The following is a 12568-nucleotide window of genomic DNA, read 5'->3' on the forward strand; positions in this document are numbered from 1 at the left end:
TCTATATTTAAAACTTTTCATCTTATGGAGATCAACAGACTCTCTAAAATAATATCCCCCCCCCCCCCACTTTTTCTCGCTGCAAAAAAATTGTTTCTATATATACCTTAAAAAAGTTTATAAGGTATATTTAAGTGATATTGAAAATTGGAGACATAGCAGCTGTATTAATCCCCCCCCCCCCCCCCCATTATGAATTTCATGATTTGGGCGAAGATTGGGACAGGTAAGATTGGAGTTATAGGCATACCCCCCCCCCCCCCCTCCCCATCCCCCGATTAGGATTTTCATGATTTTGGGAATTTCAGATGATAAGTCTAGCCCCCCCCCCCCCCCTTCCTACTTTCAATTTGCTTCCGACGCCACTGAAACTTGCGTGTTGTTGTTCACATATGGACAAATGTATTGATTCTTGCAGAAACATGCAACATGGTCGTAAAATCACAATATGAAGCTCTTCTTTTCATTTCATAATTTTTTTTTCATATTTTTTTCTTTTGAAACACGGACTGCGAGTATATGGCGATTAATAAAGGTCAAAACGCATGTAGTTATAACTAAAAATATAAAAATTTAAAGGAAAAGCAAATCTTTTTAAGTTTTTTTTTTAAAGTTTCTTTTTATTTGGCTTCTTTTTTGGGGGGGGGGGGTATTTTCTTTTAGAAATTGACTACAAATAAAACTTGATGAATGTATGTAATAATTTGGTTGTATCTAGCGTTAATAAAGAAAGGCGATCCTTGACAAATATCGTTTCATTGAAAAAAAATAAATAAACACATGATATTTCTGGAAAAATAAAATACTCATGTTAAAAAACTTTCCTACAGATGTTACATTAAAAGTTTAAAAATCTAATAAATCAAAGACTTCTATTCTAAACTATAACAATATAACGTTAAAAGGTTTATTCTATGTAATTATTATTGGTGACACAATGACAAGAATGTCTGTCTGAATATAAACGATTTGTATTAAAGATAGATTTAATCAACTGTCATGTTGTGAATTTTGAATTCACAAAGCAGTTTTTTCATCAAGCTACATTTTTGTATATTATAAACATTCTGCAATTTATACAATTCTATACATTTTAATTCAAACACATTTAAAAGTATTGAATGTAATTTCCAATTATTAATTTTTTAATATTCGGTCAAACCCATATAAAGCTCTTCATATTGTCCTTTCTGACATATCTTATTTTTCAAATAAAATATTATATGTCAGAAAGGACAATTTACTGACAAACTTTGGGTCTGATTTCCAACATAGCAAAAATAGCATTATATATAAATGCCGTCTATATTCAGTAGCAGTTTAGAACTCACTGTAAAATTGATTTCAGAGTATTTTTCTATTAATCAATATCAAATGAAATGAATATTAAATATCAATCAATATTTATCAATGAGTTCAGTAATAAAATCGAAGGCTTGGGCAATTTCCATGAAATAAATGCTTCTTTTTCATTTATTTAAAATATATTTAAAAATTACACAAAGAACGACACGTTGAAAATGTTCGAATGATTATGGATGCTATCATTGCGAACCATTTTAATTATATTATTCTATAGAATGAATCACATTTAATTGTGAAAATATTTTTTATTGGTATTTTGTAGGTCGGTGTTACTGTTGCTGTTCTTGGTTTGTTAATTTGGTTTTTTGGGGTTTTTTTTTTTTTTTTGGGGGGGGGGGGGGGAGGATAGGTAAAAAATGACGAGTTACTTTAATTACATAAACTATGTATATTTTTTTCCGTTTGGTTTCAATATTTAATAGTAGAGAGCAGTAAACCTGTCATGACGCCTCGTTATCTTCCAAGAAAAAAAAAACACCGCTAAACCCATTAACTGTGAAGTCCTCCATTATTAATTTCAAGTGTTATGTTGTAAATTTTGAATTTACCGCGCGGGTGGCAGTAAATTCAAAATTTACAACATGACGTTGACTCAGGTATACATGTTTTACTGTAATTTAACCCAGCAAGAAAACACATGTTACAAAATGCAAAGATTATTTAAGTTTCATCTACTCAATTTTCTAGTTTACCAACAGAAAGCAGGCTGTTAGCTACAGTGTAAGCATCACTCATCAAGCATACCCGGTATGTATTTCTTAATTTTCTTTGAATAAAATCATTATAAAAAAGGAAAAGATGTTTATACAAATGCAGTTTTTTTTAAAGAAATGGACGATATGGTTTAATTACACGAACACATTAAAGGGACTAAGACACAATTTGAGATTAAAATTTATTTATTTTTTTCATTTAGAAAAGGGTTTATTTGCGTATCTTTAATGATTGACCACATAAATGTTAGGGGTAAAATTTATAAGAGAGATACAGAGTTAAGAATCAATTGTTAAGTAAACAAAGCTCAAGTCTTGCATTTGTTCACAAATAATGTAAAGTATAATATTGCTATTTCTTTGATAAAATAACTCGTGGCAAACAAGATAAACTGATTCATTTAGTCTCAAGAGAAGAAAGAACCATTTTTTATGGAGGGTAATCGTGTTCAAAAATCCAGACATGTTAACTTATAAATCCGAATATGCAATCGTGTTGATGTGTGAGCCTGAGTATATGAATATGTGTAATTCTGATCGTGTAACCTATAAAACTCGGGCATAAACACATGTAAGATTTGACTCCGTTCCTTCGTGTACGTTTACATTAGTTAATTAAACCTTCAACTTTGCACACTTTCAATCCGTAGTTTCTGCATTTGTAACTTCAGACTAGGCAATAGCACATATGACATGATACAAATTGACAAATGTAAAGTCTACAAGTTTGTCGAATTTTGACATGACCTTATATGGCAACTGCCTTGCGGCGAGAAAAGGCATGCCGTAATTGCCGGAATGGACAAAAAATAAACATACTATTCAGCTAAACTGTTGCAATAAGCTTTAAATGAACGACACCTTTCTATCGAAAATACCGGTATCATTTTTAGAAAAAAATTTGAGGTATGATTGAAACTGGGCTAAACAGGAATAGGTTCATGTATTAAAAAAAGTCGTTGCCGATGTGACGAATGCGCGAAATTCCGTAATATAATTCACATAGTATTATAAAAGGAAATGCCTAATATCTTATTTCTCTAAAAAAAAATTGACATGTAATTTAAACTGGAATATAAGTTGATGCGTACCCTTTTCTAGAAATGAGACGGATCAAGAAATTTTCTAAGGGGGTAAATATAATTTGAGCGGCATGGGGTTCGAAGACCGCCGTGAGGTCCCATGTAACTCCATTGTTTCTGAATTCTAAGAATTTTGAGAGAGAATTTTTAACCGGGTTTCCGGTTATTGAAAAAGTGAAATTGGCGGGCGGGCGAGTGGCTGCCAAAAAGGTACCCTTCTTGTACCGATAATTCCTCGAACAGTTTTCAAGATAGGAAGTTGTTCTTTTGCAGATCAATTATACATATATCAGAGGTATGCAAATTGCTAGGATTTTGATTTCTGATAAATGAAAAATATCAGCTGTTAAATTTAGTCATTTTTGGGCAAAAACATTGCATATAGAGTACCCCATTTCTGTGGATAGGTGGTATTCATCAATTCAGGATTGACAAATGGATTATGGATACTGTTCATACAAAAAAAAACCGGTATGCTGTCTTTACTCTTGTTATTTTTCTGAATTAGTTAGAATAAACGACCTGCAAAGATTTGGTAATTTTTCGCAGAAAAATTTATGTTACTTTACATGTATTTATACTTTTTTTGTTGTGCAAGTGAAAGATAAATAATAACACAATCTTCAATAATAATATAAAAAACTGTCTAGCGCATATTTTTATGCGCCGTAAATTGAAGTGTTTACTATGGGAGGCACTGTAGCTCCCAGGTCGTCCATCCGAATTTTTTCAGACCGGGAGCTACAGACCTGCAGCTAGTTCACAAGTGGCTGTAAAGCTGGATTATATGCCCACCTAATATTTTTTTATTTACTCCGTCCCATTCCGGCGATTACGGTATGCATGCCTTTACCTACAGATAGCCTTTTTCTTTCAGTGATGTCACTGTTTCTATATATGGTCATGTCAAAATTCGACAAACTTGTAGACTTTACATTTGTCAATTTGTAACATGTCAGCCGTGATATTTCAAAAAACGGAAATACAAATGCAGGAATTACAGATGGAAAGTGTGTATTATAGTAGCAGGTTACATGTAAATAACAAACAGCATTTTACAGCTGCAATTAAGCTGTAAGGAAAATTAGATTGAAGGCCTATGGGGTCAACTCTAAAGTGTTTAACCCCGAGTTTTTTTTAGGTAATACGATCAAAATTACACTCATTCATACCCAGGCTCACACATCAACACGATTGCATATTCGGATTTACAAGTTTACATGTCTGGATTTTTGAACACGATTACCCTCAATATTTTTTTGCTTATTCGCGGGGATGTAATTTCGCGGATGTGTTGGTTTTCAGTTATAGTAAGAAAAGTTACTCTTCCAAAACTTGTTGTCGTGGAGGACGTAAATTCGTGGGGGAGGGCTACCCACGAAAACCACGAAAATTGAGCCACTACGAATTCTTATGATTCCACAGTATTTCATTAATTAATTTTGCGCTTATTTTGAATTATAATCATCCGTTATTTGGTTTCTTTAAGGACGTGGAATAGGTAGAAAAATGTTTAAAATGCAAGAGATTTTATTATGAGTCTGAATATAGAAATATGACGCATTTAATGCAAAAATCCTACTTATTTACAGCTGTTTTCAGGTGATTTTGTTGTCTCTGGTTCTTATCTCCACGAATTTCAAACGTGTAGAGATGACATATCTCAACATTAAGTATGCTGCTTTTTAAAAAAAAATAATAGAGAAATGACTCATAGATGACCAATTTGGTACTTTTTCAAAATATTTTAGAAAGGAAAATGTACAAAGTCCAGAGAAATTACACTGACAATGTTGTTTTAAAATACTCCTTTTAAACAAACACTACAAAGTCGCGCATGACTTACTGGTTCGTTCCGGATTAGTGAATAAAGACTCGGGAGTGTTTGGGGTTCAATTCCTGATGAAATTTTCTTTTCTATTTTTAAAAACTATTTTGTGATTAGATATTTATGTTGATATACCGGTAAAATTATACACGTGTATAGTATATGTTTGAATTGGTCTTAATGATTTCTGCTTTATGCACAACATTTTCTGATTGATCTTATTACTAGTATATCTAAATTTTCATGCACGCTAAATTCACAAAAATGAGCTTATCACAGTTTCACAGTCGATAAACTAGGTTTGACGGTTGTAAACTATAGTTTACGGTCAAGTCCCTTTAAAGCTATTGTTCAAATGCTAGAACAATAATAAATTATACATGTAGAAACTAATAACCCTGATAAGCAATAAATATAATTATTTTAGGTCTGGTAACATGAAGAGAGGTCTATCTGTTGCGGTTCTACTTCTTGTATACCTAATGGTGCAAAATGCTGAATGCAAAAACAATAGGTTTGTTCCTAATACAAATGTGCATCTATACCACAAATTTTAAAACTGTAAGCATATCATATTTGGCATGTACGATATTTGGCGGATATTGATTTTTCAACAAGTTATCCTGAATCTAAATAAAGGGTATTTTTAAAAGTACCAATTCTAATGTACATATGGCAGGGTATTTAACGATGTATTTTATTTTCCGCCAAAAATGCTAAATATATGCATGCAGCCAAATGCAATACGTTTCTAGAACATTATGCACAGTCTTCATAAAGATATAATTTGACACTTTGATTTTAAATTTAGGACCCAGGGGCATCTTTTTGTCGAAGGTATAGACGTTGACAAACTAACCGATGGGGAGCTTTATGGTCTTCTTGATGCCGAAGACGAAAAGTTTATAGGTCAACTTGGTTAGTATAAAGTGTATTATTTTCTCTATGAAAGAAATATTTGTTTATTATTTTTTAAAACACCTAAAGAGATTGACAAATTAGGTAACTATGTATTAAGCACCGAATTAAACACATCATGCAGGATAAATATTGTCAAAGCCCTAAAATGAAAAAAGAATTGCATCTAGTTCAATGTCTTTTTGACACAGAATTACTTCCATAAACACTATCAAATGTATTGTTCGCAAGTAACAAACAAAAACACAAACTAGAATAAATCAAAGTACTGAAAGTACTCATGGGAGTTGAACTTACATAAATTTAATATCATTCGTATGTTTGTAGCTGTACAATGTACATTAATAACTAGACAACATTGAGATGGTCATTATTTTAAAGGACCCTGCTTAAATAATGGACAATAGAATGAAAAGAATTTCAAAGAAATTTGCTTTGACATTGACCCATAAATTAGAAATTTTCCAGCTGGCTAAGAACGTTTCTTTACAAATAAAGATATCTGTTCGAGACGATTCAATAAAACACATAAATATAGCCGACTCTAGGAGAAAAGGACAATTTTCCACAAATGATTTACTAATATTGCCTAAGAATGTGGACGAGACCAAGCACCTAAGCAATGTGTTTGTAAACAAAACAAAACAAAATTGGCAGATCACATGGATTTCAATAAACATGTGTCGCATACTGACAAACGTGCTGATAAGCTCGTCTTCATATTTCAAAATGAAATCTGTATCTCCTTAATTCCAGTCCAGAACTTCCATTAAATGAGATTCTTGTACAAAATACTGATGAGTGCATTTGAAACACACTGCCTTCCTCGACTCCATTCTGGAAATATACTAGAACCTTGGTGAAAAATACTAACCACACTTTTTTCAACATCACTGCTACCACAAGCACCCTTTTGTTGTTATTCCTTTCATTAGAACAAAAAGGTGATCTATATCTCTTTGGAATATTGGTTTCAATTTTAAAAACAAAGTTCCTTCATATTAAGTTGATACACTGAACATACACATATCAATACGCCCTTCCCTTTTATTGATGTATGCCAGAAAAATAACTGTTGGTCCCATATCCTTGATTTGCATTAAAGTCCTCTCTTTTGAAAGTTCATCTCCAGAATGTTCATCTCTTTGTTTGTTCCATTTACCATTGGATATTCATCTCTACGATTTATTCTCAATGATCAACTCTACAATTTAATTTGAATAATCAATGTTAATTTTTTCATCTCCATGTTCTATAACTCTTGATAAGTTTTTTATTTATTAAAATCAACATCACATTTTTGAGTTCAACCATGCTTGCATTTGTTGTAAAGAGCAAAACTAAGTAAGATTTCTAGTATATAAGGAGTTTCAAATCTTCACGGAATAAAACCAGCCAACTCATAAAACTTTGCCTCTTACACCCTGCAGCACAATGATTTCACAGACCACTACCATGTACAGTCATAGTAAATACTATAGAAAGAATTAACTTACCGTGACCAGGCTACGCTCAGGTCATAGCTAGTAAGAATTCGTCCCATATACTTGCAATGTAGCAGCCGCGAAGCGGATCAGCTTCGCGTCGATTTTAAGTCTGTTGAAAATGCATAGGAAAAACACATTTTTATACATTACAAACCTTTTCGAACATGCATATGTAGTTTAGTCCACAAAATATCCATTTCATGAGTCGTACCAAGGCATTTTATTAAAATACGCGTTTGAATTTGCCTGCCATTTTGTCGGAAATCACACTCGGAATGTCTCGGATTTTATCATTAACATGGCGACCATAAACAGCAATTTTTCAAACGTGATAAGAAAGAGAATCTGTCAGATGAATATCCGAAAACTAGATAAAGAGAGGTTCATAAACCATCAACTCAAATCAATCAGAGTATTTTATTTCTAAGTATTACGATAGAACATTCTATCTTTAATTTAATACTTTTGCACAAATTAATAAATATACCACTAAAACATCAATGTCATATCATTTACACATCCCATCAATCACTGTAAATAACCTTTTAATTACTTTCGAGACTTAGTGCAGTCAAGACTTCAATTATTATAATTTTCAGATTTGCAGACTAACAAAATACACAAGATATGAAACAAACAAATCACGACAAAAGTCTTTTTTCAGGTTCATACTAATTAAAATATTCAAATATTAGATTCTCATATCATAGATATGAACGTAATCAGAAGATTATACATAGGCCTTATTCTATCTAAACTCATTAAGAGCCGTACTTTTAAAAGCACGTTTCTTTACAAAACATAAACAAAAACAATAATTCATTATTAATACTTCAGATATCTATCTAAAATTTAATAAGAATTTGAATAGGAAATATGAAATTGATATTATTAACATCATTTTTATTTTTTCGTGTCTTTAATCAACATCGATTAACAGGGATTATTTAAAAGCGGAATACAAAATTGACATTATATTGAGTAGTTTGCCCCACACAAATTATTCTTGCGCTGAGTTTGCGTGACAGCTTAGGGATGTTGAACATAGTTCAACTCCCAAAAACCAAAAGGGCAAACCGACAGGTCGTCTTGTTCTTTGGAAGTCCCACAGGCTTCGTACGTTAATTATAGTTTACATTTTATTCGGGAGCAATATAAAAAACGCTGCCCGATGTTATCATAAACAAGCATTTTTCAAATTGTATTCACGTTATTTTTCTTTAGATATATGGATTGGCAAGCAGGTTCTAAAAGAGAGAAAAAGAATTAAAAGAATTCCCCCTGTTGTTGTAGCAGTGGCTACGAGAGTTGCATGGGTTGCTGGAAGAAAAATAATGAAATCCCTTATAAAGAACACTATTCCTCTTATTAGAAAAAATTCTGGAAAGATAACCAAAATTTACTTCAAAAGAGGAGGATACAGATCAGCGAAAAAAGATTTTAAGCGTTTAAAACCAACTAATGTAGGCAAAATTAAAAAAAATGTAAGTGATTACAGGACTGCTAATTAACGAGCATTTTGAAATAAGTCTAATTAAATTTAATTTATTGATGTTCCCTGTATGTACTTTGTAATAGGCCTATTTCAATTTTGCTTAAATTAACGAAGTAAACGATTTCATTCAAACGATAAATGCTTATATTTAATACGATGTTAAAAGTATTTTGGCTACTTCAAGGGTCAAACAATTGGATACACAGGAGAAATATTAGGAGGCAAATACCAAATAACTGTCAGGAAAACAAGCAGTCATTTCCGGAAAAAGATAAAAGGGGAAACAATTAGACCTGGCCGTCCTACTCTAGAAATTAGGTCAAAAACTGGTGGAAAAGTTATTAGAAAACTTCGGTATGAAAACAGCAGAAGTTATCAAGCCAATAAAAAGACTTACAAATATAAAAGCAGTAAACAACCGAAAGTCTCATATGCTAGAAGATCGAAGCGTTGGTCAGGAAGAACTTCGCGTCGTAAATCTGCATCAGTATCTAGACATTGGTCTAGAAGTAGTTCAAGCCATCGTTCTCAATATAGAAGCAGTTTCAGAGGTACTAGAGTTGGAAATCGTCGATTTGGATCAAGATCAAGAAGCTGGTCCCGAAGTAGTGCGATTCGTCGATCTGGATCGAGATCTAGAAGTTGGTCGAGAGGAAGTGCGATTCGTCGATCTGGGTCGATATCTAGAAGTTGGTGGAGAGGAAGTGCGATTCGTCGATCTGGATGGAGATCTAGAAGTTGGTGGAGAGGAAGTGCGATTCGTCGATCTGGATCGAGATCCAGAAGTTGGTCGAGAGGAAGTGCGATTCGTCGATCTGGATCGAGATCCAGAAGTTGGTCGAGAGGAAGTGCGATTCGTCGATCTGGATCGAGATCTAGAAGTTGGTCGAGAGGAAGTGCGATTCGTCGATCTAGATCGAGATCTAGAAGTTGGTGGAGAGGAAGTGCGATTCGTCGATCTGGATCTAGAATTTGGTCGAGAGGAAGTGCGATTCGTCGATCTGGATCGAGATCCAAAAGTTGGTCGAGAGGAAGTGCGATTCGTCGATCTGGGTCGAGATCTAGAAGTTGGTCGAGAGGAAGTGCGATTCGTCGATCTAGATCGAGATCTAGAAGTTGGTCGAGAGGAAGTGCGATTCGTCGATCTAGATCTAGAATTTGGTCGCGAGGAAGTGCGAGTCGTCGATCTGGATCAAGCTCTGGACGTAGATCATGGGGATAAATTTCTCTGTTTTTATCATTGTTTTTTGACAATATTTGTTATGGAAAACAATACAGCATGGATGAAATTATCCACGATACAAATCAATGTGATACACTTTAATATATTGGTAAGTTACCAATATATTAAAATGGTAACAATAAAGTGGTAACGGTTATTGTTTTTTTTTATTAATTAGGCTAAAAATAAACAAAAAATCGTCATATTGACGTCCGACTACTACAAAAAATGACCCTCGATTCAGACTTTCTCATAAACACGCTTACCGACCTTGAAAAATGATTTCTGATAAATTCACATGCAGATTGAGTCGCTATTTTTACATGTAAAGGCCTTTTTACAATTGCTGCACGAACACTTTACGGCATTTTTGTAAGCTTTGTTCGAGCTCTCGCATACGCTGCACGATGCCATGCATTTGAGAGGTCGCATCAAGTCTCCTCGAAATAGTGAACATGCACACTATCAAGGCGCGACCAAATGCGATCCAAATTAGTTCAATGCAACGCATTCTTTTTGACTCCGCGAAGCGGATTATAAAAAAGCGTAAATTGCCCCAACCCAGGTTATACGAGTATAACTTGGGTAGATATTGAGTTCATTTCTTAAAATTAAATTTTCTGTAATTTACTTTATAAATTGAGTGCGTGTTACTTTTAAAATGATATCAATCTGTTCTTTCAAACGTAACGTCAAGCGGATCAGTACGTTTTTGACGTTGGTGCATTGTGAGGTGTCTTGTAACATGCAAACCAGGTTATACAAATTTAACTAAATTTTTCTATCCAATGAAATGGGGCGTTACAATCAGAATTAAATTATATATATATATAGTTAGGAATTTTTTGTTCTTTAATTTCTCTCACCGGTTCGAAATGGTGAACCTATGCATAGTCACCAGAAACAATAGTTGTAAATTGTTCTTGATGAAAGTGGGAGGCAGTTGCTCGGTGATTTGTACACGTGCCCTTTTTTGATAATATATATATGCGGTATCCATCTAGCAGTAATCTTTTGTGCTTTTAAGATACTTCACTACACCTAAACTTAAACTTTTTAAGACACTACATCACAAGATGGCGATTTAAATGTTTTGTTAAATTGTTTATATCGTTTGATTGGGTTGTATATCGTCGTAGCTCAATGGTTAAAGTATTAGGCTTCTAAATCGCAGATCATGAGTCTGGAGCTTTTGTTAATGTTAACTGAATTTAATTTTTGAAAATGTAATTTTTTCATTCAAAATTGCACATTTTATTGCCTATTAGACTTGAATACTTCTTATCCATTATGATATCTATCATAATTAAGTAATTTTCTGCTGATTTGAGAAAATATTTCACGGTGTAGTGAGCCACCTTAAAATACGCTTCAAATGAAATTCTCCTGCCAATTAACAGGTTTGACAATGTCACTAATCGTGAATGTGTCATCACTTTCAATTATTTCCCTGACTTTTATGTAGGACTCCCCATAAATTTAGTAAAAATCTACATAACCATTAAGTTACCGATTCTTTGCAAAACTTTTATATAAGCTCTAAATTCTTTAATATTCTCAAACCGACCGTTTCCCAGTTATTCTTACAACAGTTGTCAACAATTGGCTTTATTGAAATGACTGTAAGGTTAAAACTATGTAGAGCTAATGGTTTTTAATGAATGAAGCTACTCTAGAGTTCATCCACTAAATCGTGCAAAGTGTTATCGCATTGTTCTACAATATACATTGCATATCGAATATATAACCCTCGCACATGCGTTATACAGGATTTTGTCATGGACAAATTTGAAAACATTTTTCATAGGCGTCGGAACCGCGGGGGGGGGGGGGGTTCCCCCCCCCCTACCCCCACTTTTTTGCAAAGTTAGACCATCAGGCACATATCATCAGGGAGGGGTGAGCCCAATAGGACATGATATGTTTGTAGAAAGAGAAATGTAAAGAAAAAAATGTAAATTTTCAAAGAAATATAGTAATGAAGATTTTCATTCTAAGCTACGATTGAAAAAATTATTTTAATTGTAGTTATACTTCAACAGTGTCTGTAAATTGATTTTCAAAATGGAATACATCCCGGCATACTATTTAGATATTTTATTTTAGTAGTGGTTGTATTTCAATAGTGGTTGTAAAGTGATTCTTTGGATGATATACATTCCCAACCAGTATTGAAATAATTTATTTCAATAGTGGTTTCAATTCAATAGTGGTTGCAACAGCCCCCCCTTTTTTTTTCTCGCAGCAGACATAATTGTTTCTTTGAAAAATAAAATATTAATAGTGATATAAAAATTGGAGTCATGGGTATACTATCCCCCCCCCCTTCCTTACGGATTAGGAATTTTATGATTTTGGGAATGAATAGGCTTTTTTTTTTGCTTGTCACAAGATTTCTGATGATTAGTTAACCCCCCTCCCCGCCATTCGATTTGCTTCCGACGCCACTGTTATTTAC

The 12568-nt window shown here is 33.4% G+C and overlaps 1 protein-coding gene across 1 annotated transcript; it reads left to right on the plus strand.

Moving 5' to 3' along the window:
* Positions 1 to 2045: 2045 nt before the first annotated feature.
* On the plus strand, positions 2046 to 10267 carry LOC117683711 (serine/arginine-rich splicing factor 4-like). The gene is made up of 5 exons (XM_066073491.1): positions 2046 to 2112; positions 5416 to 5502; positions 5800 to 5906; positions 8618 to 8877; positions 9073 to 10267. Exons 2-5 carry the CDS (start codon positions 5426 to 5428, stop codon positions 10108 to 10110), a joined length of 1482 nt encoding a protein of 493 aa, XP_065929563.1. The 5' UTR covers positions 2046 to 2112; positions 5416 to 5425; the 3' UTR covers positions 10111 to 10267.
* Positions 10268 to 12568: the final 2301 nt, after the last annotated feature.

Source organism: Magallana gigas, chromosome 10, assembly GCF_963853765.1.
Source record: "Magallana gigas chromosome 10, xbMagGiga1.1, whole genome shotgun sequence".
Taxonomy (NCBI): Eukaryota; Metazoa; Mollusca; class Bivalvia; order Ostreida; family Ostreidae; genus Magallana; species Magallana gigas.

Coding starts and splice junctions, on each gene's coding strand:
- LOC117683711 (XM_066073491.1), top strand. CDS start 5,426: ATGAAGAGAGGTCTATCTGTTGCGGTTCTACTTCTTGTATACCTAATG. Junction 5,503..5,799: donor GCTGAATGCAAAAACAATAG/GTTTGTTCCTAA, acceptor TTTTAAATTTAG/GACCCAGGGGCATCTTTTTG. Junction 8,878..9,072: donor TAGGCAAAATTAAAAAAAAT/GTAAGTGATTAC, acceptor GGCTACTTCAAG/GGTCAAACAATTGGATACAC.